The 14,236-nt window shown below is 44.7% G+C and overlaps 1 protein-coding gene and 1 long non-coding RNA gene across 3 annotated transcripts in view; one reads left to right on the top strand and one right to left on the bottom strand.

Annotated features, from left to right (window-relative positions):
• LOC147012966 (laminin subunit gamma-1-like) overlaps window positions 1–14,236 on the bottom strand; it is a 253,798-nt gene that overhangs the window by 205,620 nt on the left and 33,942 nt on the right. For both annotated transcript variants that reach the window (XM_085854370.1, XM_085854369.1), the window contains exon 2: window positions 12,987–13,294. In XM_085854370.1, the coding sequence (XP_085710496.1) occupies window positions 12,987–13,294 (308 nt within the window). The remainder of the gene's footprint in view (window positions 1–12,986; window positions 13,295–14,236) is intronic.
• LOC147012967 (uncharacterized) overlaps window positions 1–14,236 on the top strand; it is a 77,807-nt gene that overhangs the window by 55,166 nt on the left and 8,405 nt on the right. The gene's annotated exons all lie outside the window — the stretch shown is intronic.

Below are 14,236 nucleotides of genomic sequence, written 5' to 3'. Positions count from 1 at the left end.
TATTACAGATCAAGCAGATAGAAAGGCAGAATAACCTGGCTCTGAATGTATTGGGCTGGGGCAAGGGGGTGAATAACCTGTGAAAGACCACAAAATCCCCCTTTCCTATACTACTTCCACCACCATCCCTCTCTTTCCCACCACTATCCCCCTCTCTTTCTCTCACCCATATTCCTCTCTTTCTTATCCCCACCCCTATCCCTCTACCACCCCTATCCCTCTCTCTACCCTATCCTCTCTCTCCCACCCCATTCCTCCATCTCTCTCCCACCCCTACCGCAATCTCTCCCACCCCGATATCTCACTCTCCCACCCCTATCCCTCTCTCTCTCTCTCTCTCTCTCTCTCTCTCTCTCTCTCTCTCTCTCTCTCTCTCTCTCTCTCTCTCTCTCTCACCCCAATCCATCTCTCTCCCACCGCTATCTCTCTCTCTCTCTCTCTCTCTCTCTCTCTCTCTCTCTCTCTCTCTCTCTCTCTCTCTCTCTCTCTCTCTCTCTCTCTCTCTCTCTCTCTCTCTCTCTCTCTCTCTCTCTCTCTCTCTCTCTCTCTCTCTCTCTCTCTCTCTCTCTCTCTCTCTCTCTCTCTCTCTCTCTCTCTCTCTCTCTCTCTCTCTCTCTCTCTCTCTCTCTCTCTCTCACCCCAATCCATCTCTCTCCCACCGCTATCTCTCTCTCTCTCTCTCTCTCTCTCTCTCTCTCTCTCTCTCTCTCTCTCTCTCTCTCTCTCTCTCTCTCTCTCTCTCTCTCTCTCTCTCTCTCTCTCTCTCTCTCTCTCTCTCTCTCTCTCTCTCTCTCTCTCTCTCTCTCTCTCTCTCTCTCTCTCTCTCTCTCTCTCTCTCTTCCACCTCAATCCCTTTCTCTCTCACACACCTCAATCCCTCTCTCTCACACCTCTATCCTTCTCTCTCCAACCCCTATACCTCTCTCTCACTCCCACCCTTTCCCTCTCTCTCTCTCTCTCCCACCCCAATCACTCTCTCTCTCCCACCTCAATCCCTCTCTCTCTCCCACCTCAATCCCTCTCTCTCACTCCAACCCTTTCCCTCTCTCTCACTCTCTCCCACCCCTATCATTCTCTCCCTCTCTCTCCCACCCCTATCGCTCTCTCCCTCCCCCACCTCAATCCCCCTCTCTCTCTCTCCCACCCCAATCCTTCTCTCACTTTCCCACCCCTATCCCTCTCTCTCTCTCTCTCTCTCTCTCTCTCTCTCTCTCTCTCTCTCTCTCTCTCTCTCTCTCTCTCTCTCTCTCTCTCTCTCTCTCTCTCTCTCTCTCTCTCTCTCTCTCCCACGCATATCCCCCTCCTCTCTCTCTCCCATCCCTATCCCTCTCTCTCTCTCCCACCTCTATCCCTCTCTCTCTCCCACCTCAATCCCCCCCTCTCTCTCTCCCACCTCAATCCATCTCTCTCTCTCCCACCACTATCCCTCTCTCTCTCTCCCACCTCAATCTCTCTTTCTCTCTCTCTCTCTCTCTCTCTCTCTCTCTCTCTCTCTCTCTCTCTCTCTCTCTCTCTCTCTCTCTCTCTCTCTCTCTCTCTCTCACACACACCTCTATCCTTCTCTCTCTCCAACCCCTATCCCTCTCTCTCACTCCCACCCTTTCCCACTATCACTCGCTTTACCACTATCACACTCTCTCTCTCTATCTCTCCCACCCCTATCGCTCTCTCTCTCTCTCTCTCTCTCTCTCTCTCTCTCTCTCTCTCTCTCTCTCTCTCTCTCTCTCTCTCTCTCTCTCTCTCTCTCTCTCTCTCTCTCTCTCTCTCTCTCTCTCTCTCTCTCTCTCTCTCCCACCCCAATCCCTCTCTCACTTTCCCACCCTTATCCATCTCTCTCTCCCACCCCTATCTCGCTCTCTCCTACCCCTATCCCTCTCTCTCCCACCTCAATCCCTCTCTCTCTCACACCTCTATCCTTCTCTCTCTCTCCAACCCCTATCCCTCTCTCTCACTCCCACCCTTTCCCTCTCTCTCTCCCACCACTATCACTCTCTCTATCTCTCCCACCCCTATCGCTCTCTTCCTCTCTCTCTCTCTCTCTCTCTCTCTCTCTCTCTCTCTCTCTCTCTCTCTCTCTCTCTCTCTCTCTCTCTCTCTCTCTCTCTCTCTCTCTCTCTCTCTCTCACCACTCTCTCACCACTCTCTCTCTCTCCCACCCCTTTCGCTCTCTCTCTCTCCCACCCCTATCCATCTCTCCAAACCACCTATCCCCCTCTCTCTCCCACCCCTATCGCTGTCTCTCCCACCCCAATCCCTCTCTCTCTCCCACCACTATTCCTCTCTTTCTCCCACCTTTTCCCTCTCTCTCTCTCCAACCCCTATCCTTCTCTTTCTCTCCAACCCCTATTCCTCTCTTTCTCTCTCTCCCACCCTTATCCCTCTCTCTCCCACCCCTATCACTCTCTCTCTTTATCCATCCCAATCCCCTCTCTCTCCCAGCCAAATCCCTCTCTCTCCCACCCATATTCCTCCCTCTCCCACCCCATTGCTCTCTCTCCCACCCCGATCCCTCTCTCTCCCACCCACCTCTCTCTCTCTCTCTCTCTCTCTCTCTCTCTCTCTCTCTCTCTCTCTCTCTCTCTCTCTCTCTCTCTCTCTCCCGCTCTCACTCTCTCCCACCCCTATCCTCTCTTTCCCACCCCTACCGCTCTCTCTCCCACCCCTCTCCTCTCTTTCGAACCCCTACTGCTCTCTCTCTCTCTCCCACCCATCTCCCTCTCTCTCCAACTTCTCACCCTCTCCCCCCCCCTTAATATTCCCATCAGTGAAGCGACAGGTTGTATTTGCTAGTAATAACAGGGCATTCAGAAATACCAATAAACTGCTCCATTAATGAAAACATTTTGAGACCAGAAGATAATTCGGTAGAGCAGAAACCTCTGCCCTGTCATGCCTGATCCACGATAACATAACTGGCCCAATAGATTTTTGAAATATCATGCTGTATATCGTTTTTGAGCCCGATCTCTCAATGGTGAAGAATCACATAAAAAATTCAAGTCGTCGGATCCGGATTCGGATCTTCACAAAAATCAAATCAATTTGTTGTGGTCGCACACCCAACCTGTCCACCAAGTTTTGTCCGAATCCGCCAACAACTTTTTGAGATATCGTGCTCTATATTAGTTTAGACCTATCTCTCAATCGTGAAGAATCACTTAAAAATTCTCGTAGTCGGATTCGGATCTTCACCAAAATATCATGAGTTCGTCTTTGTCACACACCCAACCTGCCCACCAACTTTTCTGTGGATCCGTGCACAACTTTTTGAGATATCCTGCACATAAGAGACAAACAGACAGAGAGGAGTGAAAACATTACCTCCTTCACCTTCGGTGGTGGAGGTAAAAACAAATTTATATTCATAACAACATATGAAGACAAAAGAGAAAAATGTCTGGGAGTGTTGTGTGTGTGTGTGTGTGTGTGTGTGTGTGTGTGTGTGTGTGTGTGTGTGTGTTTTTGACTGACTGTCTGGACACAGCTAAGGTGGTCGATCCACTTATGTAGACCCACTGCTGCAGTTGTCAGTTGTGGATCCACTCTTCAGAGAAGATCTGGACTGAAAGGGTCGAAACTTCGAAGAAGAACGGAACCCAGCTCATGATCCTGGCAGTTGGAAAATCTAGAAATTACTTAAAAGTTTCTAAGTTTCTTACTTTCGGTAAACAGATATTTTGACGTTTCCACTTGAGAAAACTGAAGTATTGGGTGGTGTTGAATTAATATCATTTACAACAGCCTTTATATATTAATGTAATGCTTTTGGGATAGCCGTGACTGTTAAATACATTATTATCCCACACACACGAAGCGAAGAGCAGGGTTGAGCAATTGGTTCATGTCCGTCCATCTATATGTCTGTTCTATCAGTTTACGATCGTCAGTTTATGATTGAGGAACAGCTTATTTAAATTTACACGACCGCTCAAAAGTTTCAGAACACCCCCATTTTTCCAGTTTTTACTGAAATTTCAGCAGTTTAATGTGTCAATGTATTCTGAAATTAAACCAAAGAACAAATAAACAATTGCAGATAAAAAATAAATCATGGAATCGTTTTTTTGAACAAAATTTCATTTAAATTTTTGACTCGTCAAAGTAGCCACCTTTTGCAGATATAATAGCGGAACATCCTCATGGCATTCTTTCTGCAATGAACATCAAATATTGTTCGGAAAGTTCTTCTCCACACTGTTGCAGAAGTTCCCACAAATGTGCTGCACTTGTAGGTTGCTTTGCTTTCACCATTCTGTCCAGTTCACCCAAACCAGCTTGATGGGGTTTAAGTCTGGAGACTGTGCTGGCCATTCCATGATTTGAAGCCTATCACCTTGTTCTTTTCTTCGAAGTTAGTTCTGACAAAGCCTGGAGGTGTGTTTTGGGTCGTTATCTTGCTGTAGGATGAACCCCTGACCAACTAGGTGTAGACCAGAGGGTATTGCATGGTGCTGCAAAATGCTGTGGTTGCCCTTTTAGTTTAGGGTGCCAGTTACTCTGTGCAAGTCGCCGACTCTGGATCCAGCAAAAGAGCCCCCTGATCATCACGCTTCCTCCTCCATGTTTGACAGTTGGTGTCACACACTGAGGAACCATCCTTTCGCCTACTCAACGGAGTACAAAACCCTGCTTGATGAACCCAAGATTTCAAATTTTGATTCATCGGTCCATAAGACCTTCCTCCAGTTTTCAGTAGTCCACTGGCGGTGCTTCATGGCCCAGGCAAGCCTCTTTTTCTTATTTTGCTGTCTTGGCAATGGCTTTCTTACTGCCACTCGACCTGTCAAACCTGCAGCTCGAAGTCTTCTCTTCACAGTTGAAACTGAGGCTTCCTTACTTTGATCAGTGTTAAGCTGTGCTTGAAGCTGCTGTCCTGTGAGCCACCTATCACGCAAGCTGTTGACTCTCAGAAACTTGTCTTCTGATTGTGTTGTGGCTTTGGGTCTGCCAGACTCCTGTCAGAGTTTCCTCCAGTTTCCAAGTGCCTTTTGATGGTGTTGGAAATTGTACTCACTGACACCTTGGCTTCTTTGCAATTTCTCGATAGGAAAGACCTACACTTTTAAGGGTTATCATGGTCTGTCTGTCCTTTGTTCATTGTCTTTTTCTCGCCATTATGATAGCAATATACTACTTCCTGCAGTGGAATATTGTCCAAATAATGCTTCAGAGGGTGTAGCAACACAATCTATTCCAACACTGATTTTATGCAGATGGAGGGTTTGTAACTAATCAACAAAAGTTGGGACACCTGTAGAAATTGTTTGCATCAACTTTCAAGGCTTAATTTACTTCCATTGCTGCAGAACATCTGCAGTTGCTAATCATTACTTGTTCGCTGAAAAGGGTTAGTAACAATTTATTTTATTTTTTTTACATTTTTACAGTAAACATTTTTAACAACTCTGAAATTTACATTATTTTTCATTTTTTGGTAACCTAAACTTCTTTTTTTTAACCTCCTGGCAGTTTTTCCACTTAGCTTTGTACCATTTCAGGTTATTCACTAGACTTGAACTGTTTAAATTTCAGTAAAAACTGAAAAATGGGGGTGTTCTAAAACATTTGACTGGTCGTGTATGTTATATTTTTAGCACGAATAAGACATGAATCGGAAGAGAAGTCTGCCGTTTTACCGTACCTTGGTTCAGAATTTGTCCTGATCGCACGTGCATCGACAGGAGTAAGATAATATTTTTAACCTGTCTGCCTGGTTGGCAGTCAAACAAAATTGAAAATAATTCCAAACAGGAAACTTACTGACTCAGGCAAAACTGATACAGTTAGAACTATAGTATAAGACAGTGGTACTCTCATATACTATAGTGGTAACATGTCCAACTACAGTAGTCTGCAAAGAATTACTACAGGAAAGGAATGCTATTTTTGCCTGGGCAGGTACGAAGAACTAATTTAACGTCTTAAATAGGTTTATGTAAGAGACACTGGCAAAAATAGTGGTAAAGCCCGTAATTAATTTATATATTCGCCTATAAAACTCTTTAAACCTGTATTTAACGTGAATTCTATACTTGAAGACTGCAGAACATAAATCGTCTTCATAATACATCCAAAAATCATGCTATATATCGATTATATAGCATTAGAGGGCATGGCATGAGAGAGGGTACAGAATCAGGGTGACGAATAGTCCGTCATAATGGTTATGCACCAATCAATGAAGCCTCTATCTCCAAAATTATGACTCAACGTTTTTTAATTACACTGTATAAGGGTGGTTGGTGTGAAAGACTGCTTCAGTAGCACGAAACTTCCAGATTTTTCTTAACTTTATCTTTAAAATCATGATTTTATGATCTCTAAAATCATTATTTTATGAAAACTGTTGGACACGAGGGCCATGCCGTTTGTAGGTTTCCCCTTCGTGGATTGGCGCCATCACAATTAATTCATTTGGAACAAGGATTGCAAATTGCGGTTAATGCGCTCGAAAAATCGCGGGTTGGTGAACTATTTTCCAAATTTATTCACCAAATTGACATGGCCGGTCAACACAATAACCGCCTCAACCCTCCAATGTCATCATCACCATCATTTACACTAACTTGTCTTTATCGTCACCGTCATCAACATTGCCAACTCATTGTTGGATCAATTTTATCATCATTATTATCAAAGGAAATTTTCAGGATCTGGATTCGGATCTTTACCAAAACTGAATCAATTCGTCCTTGTCACACACCCAACGTGTCCACCAAGTTTCATTAGAATCCGTCCACAACTGTTTGAAATTTCGTGTTATGTATTGGTTTTGGCCCGATCTCTCAATGCGGAAGAATCACGAAAAATTCTAGTAGTCGGATCCGGATCCGGATCTTCACCAAAATCTAATCAGTTCGTCCTTGTCACTCACCCAACCTGCCCACCAAATTTCATCCGAATCCGTCAACAACTTTTTGGGATATCCTGCACACAGACAACCAGACAATCAGACAAACAGACACACAGAAAAAAACCAGGACCACTGGACCTGTAGCTTATCTGGGCCCTGGTCTAATGTTGTAACCCAAATTTGGTAGCATTCTGACAGGTGAGTCTGGAGAGGAAGACTGTTGAAGGAATTTACATGATTTTCCTAAACATTTACTTTACCCTTTATCTTTAGAATTACCCTTAAGAACCCTTTAGACCTTTTTAGACCAGTTTAGAACCCTTTAGTATTACCCTTTAGATCCCATTAGAATTACCCTTTGGAACACTTTGGAATTACCATTGAGAACGCTGTTTTTTAATTCATAGGATTTGTGTTGCATTAAACACAAGCAGCCCCCTCCCCCACCCCCTTCCTTCCAGGTGGAATCATGTGGGTACAGAAGGGGACTTTGAAGTGGGGTACAATCTTTGCTGAAGCGAATTAAATGACTAAATTGATGAAACGGTAATTTCTGGTTCTAACATGTTTTGCCATTATTACCCTCGCCGAACGAGAGGGTATTGCATTTGGGTCCATTTGTTTGTGTTTGTTTGTTTGTTTGTCTCCAAAGAACTTTCGTGTTTTTCTCCGCAACCGCTTATCGGATTGAGACGAATTTTTTCCCCATTAATGCAACTACTCATGTAGAATGTTATAATGATAAGTATGATGTCATAGGTCATGTGGTGTGGCAGCCATACTGGAAAAAAAAAAACAGAAAAAATTTGGACCTCTGTATCTCTGAAACTTCACCAAGGAAAAAATTGAAACTTGGCACAGAGAAAGTACTCCTCATGAGGAATGTGTGATTTTTTATGACATCATAGGTGCCTTCTTTATGACATAATAATTGCATATGTACAGTGGAATGCTACATCCGATCAGTATGAAAATTTTTGAGGGTCATCTAGGGATAAAATGGTCCACAAATTTTTTTGGATGACGTCATCAGTCACTAGATTCGGCAGCCATATTGTTTTTGAAAAAAAACCTTCAAAAATCTTGTTCTCTGAAATAGCTGAGCCAGTCATCACTGCCAGCAGTTTTAAAGTGGCAGTTCAAACTATGTCTCTTATTAATTACATAACACACCAGTGCTCAAGCATCACACAGAATACACCACACAAAACGACACAAACACATCAAACAAAACAAATCCTGGCAAGAGTCTGCAATCTCTGATTGCTCATTTTTGTGGTTACTACTTGCAAGTACCACCGGCCACTTCACTAACAGGAATACTGAAGTGGGGGGGGGGAGAAATAGATGGGGAGGAGAGAGAGAGAGAGAGAGAGAGAGAGAGAGAGAGAGAGAGAGAGAGAGAGAGAGAGAGAGAGAGAGAGAGAGAGAGAGAGAGAGAGAGAGAGAGAGAGAGAGAGAGAGAGAGAGAGAGAGAGAGAGAGAGAGATTGAGAGAGGAGAGAGAGAGAGAGAGGAGAGAGAGAGAGGAGAGAGGGATTGAGGATTGAGGAGAGAGAGGAGAGTGAGGAGAGGGAGGAGAGGGAGGAGAGAGAGAGGAGAGAGAGAGGAGAGAGAGAGGAGAGAGAGAGGAGAGGGAGTGCAGGGAGGGGAGTTAGCAGAGAGAAAATGTGATGCTTTATGAACAACACACACACACACACACACACACACACACACACACACACACACACACACACACACACACACACACACACACACACACACACACACGCGCTTGGATGATATCAGCAATTTTTCGAGAATGAGCAGATTGGAGTTAGTGTGATTATCGACTACAGTACATACACGAAACAACCCAAAAACCTTGAGTAGCTTTAACCCCTGTTTTGGGGGAATTTCAATAAACCAACTAGAAGGGGCACTCGTAGAGCGCATACCTTCGCCGCAGCCACTAGTTACCTTTGTATTAAGTTGTCCACAACGCGTCTCAATACAAATATGCATTTCGTGACCCCCATGACCTTTGACCCACAACGCTACCTAGGGTGACAAAAGTACTATACCTTGTGTCATTTCAGAAGATGGGGAATTGAACACTGAACAATTTGGAGTTAATTTGATGTAAATCAGAAACATATTAACCGTTTTCATCATGAAAAAACGATGTTGACCTTCTTGTGACCTTGACCTTTGATCCGATCGCACCCAAAATCTAATGGATTTTTCCTTTCATGATGCCAAACAAATCCAAAACAATTAAAGCCTCTCTGCATTTTGTTTTTTTGCGTTAAGTTGTCCACAACGCTTTCCGATATAAATGTGAATTTGTGTGACCCCCCTTGACCTTTGACCCCCAACCGCTGCCTTTGGTGACAAAAGTACTATACCATATGTCATATTAGAGGATGGGGAATTTAATTTTGAACATTTTGGAGTTAATTTGCTGTAAATCAAAACAAAATTGACAATTTAATCGCGAAAAAATGATTTTGACCTTTTTGTGACCTTGACCTTAACCTTTGATCCGATCGCTCCCAAAATCTAATCGATTTGTCCTCTCGTGATGCCAAACACATCCACAAAATTTCATGACAATCTGCGAAGTGGTTTTTGTGTAATGTTGTCCACAACGCTTCCCAATCAAAAGCTCCATTTTGGTGATCCCCTTGACCTTTGACTTCCACAGACTAACTAGGGTTGCAAACACTATACCATACGCTATATCAATGGATCGGGATTTGAATACTGAACACTTTGGACTTCATTTGATGTAAATCGGAACAAAATTGACACTTTAATCGCAAAAAACCGATTTTGACCTTTTTGTGACCTTGACCTTGACCTTTGATCCGATCGCTCCCAAAAGCTCTGCTTGGCATCCTTGATTAACTGCACATCATCTCTGAAAATTTCATGCAAATCGGTCCAGCAGTTTTTGCGCAATGTTGTCCGCACACATATTTACCAATAAATAAATACACAGGGGTCAATTCAATACCTTCGTCAAACAAAGTTTGCGAAGGTAATTATTCAAACAACGTTGCATTAATATAAAGACGTTTCAGGGAAACGCGTATAAACATTAATCTATATCAACAGCTGCGTGTGATGGGTGGAAAAAAATTTGGCACGGTAATTTAGAAAACACGTTAATGCAGCAAATGGCTCAGAAATCGGGTGTTTTCAAATATATTTTGCTTGGAAACCCAAAAAGAGAAACGTATAAACTTTTTAAAGCAAACCTGATAACCAATTGCTTTAGAAACAGTCACGAGGACAAAGAAAAACCTAACAAAAATCTTAATAATGTGGTGTTACGTGGCGGTGAGGTGGTTTGAATAATGTGGTGGTTACGTGGAGGTGAGGTGGTTTTAATAATGTGGTGGTTACGTGGCGGTGAGGTGGTTTTAATAATGTGGTGGTTACGTGGCGGTGAGGTGGTTTTAATAATGTGGTGGTTACGTGGCGGTGAGGTGGTTTTAATAATGTGGTGGTTACATGGCGGTGAGGTGGTTTGAATAATGTGGTGGTTACGTGGCGGTGAGGTGGTTTTAATAATGTGGTGGTTACGTGGCGGTGAGGTGGTTTTAATCATGTGGTGGTTACGTGGTGGTGAGGTGGTTTTAATAATGTGGTGGTTATGTGGCGGTGAGGTGGTTTTAATAATGTGGTGGTTACGTGGCGGTGAGGTGGTTTTAATCATGTGGTGGTTACCTGGCGGTGAGGCGGTTTTAATAATGTGGTGGTTATGTGGCGGTGAGGTGGTTTTAATAATGTGGTGGTTACATGGAGGTGAGGTGGTTTGAATAATGTGGTGGTTACGTGGCGGTGAGGTGATTTTAATAATGTGGTGGTTACGTGGAGGTGAGGTGGTTTTAATAATGTGGTGGTTACATGGCGGTGAGGTGGTTTGAATAATGTGATGGTTACGTGGCGGTGAGGTGGTTTTAATAATGTGGTGGTTACATGGCGGTGAGATGGTTTGAATAATGTGGTGGTTACGTGGAAGTAAGGTGGTTTTAATAATGTGGTGGTTACATGGCGGTGAGGTGGTTTGAATCATGTGGTGGTCACATGGCGGTGAGGTGGTTTGAATAATGTGGCGGTGGTTACATGGCGGTGAGGTGGTTTGAATCATGTGGTGGTTACATGGCGGTGAGGTGGTTTGAATAATGTGGTGGTTGCATGGCGGTGAGGTGGTTTGAATAATGTGGTGGTTACGTGGCGGTGAGGTGGTTTGAATAATGTGGTGGTTACGTGGCGGTGAGGTGGTTTTAATAATGTGGGGGTTGCGTGGTGGTAAGGTGGTTTGAATAATGTGGGGGTGTTTGTCTCACTGTAGCGACATGTGGTGAGATGAGTGCAGCAAGCGAGCATCGTGAAATGTCTCACACACAAGTTGTTAAACTCATTTTACTCTTTCCTTTTGTTTAAGTGGTAGGTGCATACAACAACTCAACACACTACCTCAGTGAACCTCCCATTTTTATCTCTTTCAACCAGTGCAAGAATAAGAGGCCTCCTTTCATTCCTATCATGGTATTTGTACCACGGACTTCTACTTGTACATTTGCACAATAGCCTTCACATCTCTGATAACTCCGAGACCCCCCCAACCCCCAAAACATGATGAACAGTAAATATTGTCAGTTTAAGCTTACCCTGTACATTCACTAGCCCCATACATCTTCTGTTTGGAAGCACCTAACCCAGATACACAGTCCATTCCCTGGAAGTGATCCGTTGGGGGGGTTTGTATCACACACACCTGTCCCACTCAGGCCTTGCCTCGACCTTGTACAGAGGCAAAGTCCCTTATTTTCAGGCACTTTTCCAAGTATTTTCAGATTATTTTCGAAACTTTGTGAGCCATTATAGACACCAATCCTTATCTCGCTCACACAATATAATTTACGGTGCCCCAAGAGATCGATATTTCCTGGGGTGTCTTTGCATGCGCACCGAACATATGGGGGCAGAATGCATCATTTCAAAATATTCTGTATTACCTGCTGTCAGGTCAGGTCTGGGAGCATGTGCCAGAGCAGCGCGTCGTTGCGTCCACTTTCCGCCGGTACTCCAGGGGCCTCCGTCTGGCCATCCCCCGGGCAGATGCCAGGCCCATCCCCATCTCCTTGAGATGATGGTCAACCTGCTGCAACCACGAGGCACGTGGTCGGCCCACTGCCCTCCTCCACTCACGAGACTCCCCCGCTGAGAGAATCTGGTGAGCAGGATCAGCATCAGGAAAACGAGCCACATGTCCATACAGCCGCAACTGACGCTCACGGACTATGCAGGTAAATTACCTCAATTATCATTGGGGTCAGCTTATTGGACACAGCCACAGCAACTCCTTGGGTATGGCAACCATCAGAGCGACCAGACCAATAGTAGGTGTAACCACCCACCATGATCTCGCCGCAATCCGGTCTCGAACCTCAGAGAGAGCTGCAATCCCGATGTCCAAACGCTTGAGCTCAGATGATAACAGAGACAGGTGATCATCCTCTCTTAGGGATAGGACATTCCAGGCACCCACCCGAAGGGACCGCCTCAGGTTAACCCAAGGAGACCGTCGTCTGGTGGACGACACCTCAGCACCACTCCGACACACTCTCCCGCAATCTGACCCAGGGATGTTACCCCGTGGTTTCCCTCCTATCATCACAGATTGGGGGTCCCGAAGGCTTTGCCCCAATCCCGTCATCCGGTGAGCTGCCCTGCGAAGGGAAGCTGCACAGGAGGTACTCCCACAGAGTGGGTTTTCAGATTTTTTTGCGAGGCAGAACCTGCTGAGGCAGAACCCTCATTACACTGACCTCCTCGTGTCATTCAGCCTCGTAATAAATTAAACCTGAAAAAGGACTCGTCAAACTTTCGAGATGGGGAGAATACAGTGAATTTGCTACATCTACGATGCAAATTGTTCGCGGATATTCAATCAGCGCTTATTGTATCATATCTCTTGTTTCGAGGTTAAAACTGATCATTTTGCTCTTCGCCTTTGTTTTGTAATCTCGTGCTTTTGTTTATTTTGTTTCAGCACTGCTTAGTTCAGTTGAATAAAGCCATGCTTTGGATCTAAGGCTTCACCGTCTTCAATGTCCATGAGTGTTTCACAGGCTCACCTGCAGCGCTGAGCTCCGGTCGAAACTGTAGGCACTCGGTCGTCCTTCGAGTGTGGAGAAAGCCACGTTACCGCCAGTGAGTGGTGAGATATCGCTGAACTCGTCACTGCACAGCACTGTGGTCTCATCCTCCTGGCCAGCCTGCAAACTGGAGCGAGCTTGAAGACCATATGTCCGGTCACACGATGCACTGTAGAACTGCAAAGGCTTCCAGGGAGTCGTGGGTGAGGAGCGCCGGTAGATGGCAAAGCTCTCGGGGCGACTGTTGTGGAAGCGTAAGCGTATGTATGAGATCTCATAAGTCTTTCCTGCAAAAACAAATGGAGCGAGGAGGAGGAAAGAGCAGAAGATTGAAACACTGTGTTGGTCACCCAGTAAAACTAGATTATATTTGTCTCTGTTTTCTCATCAATATTTGAATATATTCATAAATTAATGAGGAATTGAGGTGCATGAGGGGGTTCTCATGGACATCGAGCCGGTGGGTTGAAATGAATACAGGTCAAGAATTAGAAGGGAAATCGGTGGAGCGCGCACCTCCGCCACGTAGTGCCTGATCCACGAGAACATATCGGGCCCAATACATTTTTGAAATATCATGCAAGACAGTGCTGTATCGTTTTTGGCCCTATCTCTCAACGGTGAAGAATCACTTGAAAAATCAAATGATTCTCGTATCCAGATCCGGATTCAGATCTTCACCAAGATCGAATCAATTCGTCCTTGCAACACAACCAACGAGCCGACCAGGTTTCATCCGAATCCGTCCCCAACTTTTTGAGATATCGTGCTATATATCCATTTCTCCTATTTTATCTCCATATTTTATCCATTTCTCTTATATCCATTTTGGCAATATCTCTCAATGGTGAAGAATCACTTAAAAATTCTAGTAGCCGGATCCGGATCCAGATCTTCACCAAAATCTAATCGTTTCGTCTTTGTCACACACTGAACCTGAACACACAATTTAATCCGAATCCGTCCACAACTTTTTGAGATATGCTGTACACAAACAGACAAACAGACAGAAAGGGGTGAAAAAAAATCACCTCCTTCCCCTTCACTGGCGGAGGTGATGATTACTCGTTGATGTCTTTAACATTATACCGGTTTACCTCCAGTATTGAGAGGAGTACAATATCAACAGCAGCAGAAACTGTCACCAGTCTATTTCTTTCTGTTCAGATCTATTTTTCTTTTTTATCACAATGCAAACGCTGAGACACAAAGCCCACTCGAGGTTGTGG

Source organism: Eptatretus burgeri, chromosome 14, assembly GCF_056783735.1.
Source record: "Eptatretus burgeri isolate ZD-2024b chromosome 14, Ebu_testis_v1, whole genome shotgun sequence".
NCBI classification, from domain to species: domain Eukaryota; kingdom Metazoa; phylum Chordata; class Myxini; order Myxiniformes; family Myxinidae; genus Eptatretus; species Eptatretus burgeri.
Note: the sequence above shows the minus strand (reverse complement) of the source record. Positions and strands in the feature narration are given on the sequence as shown.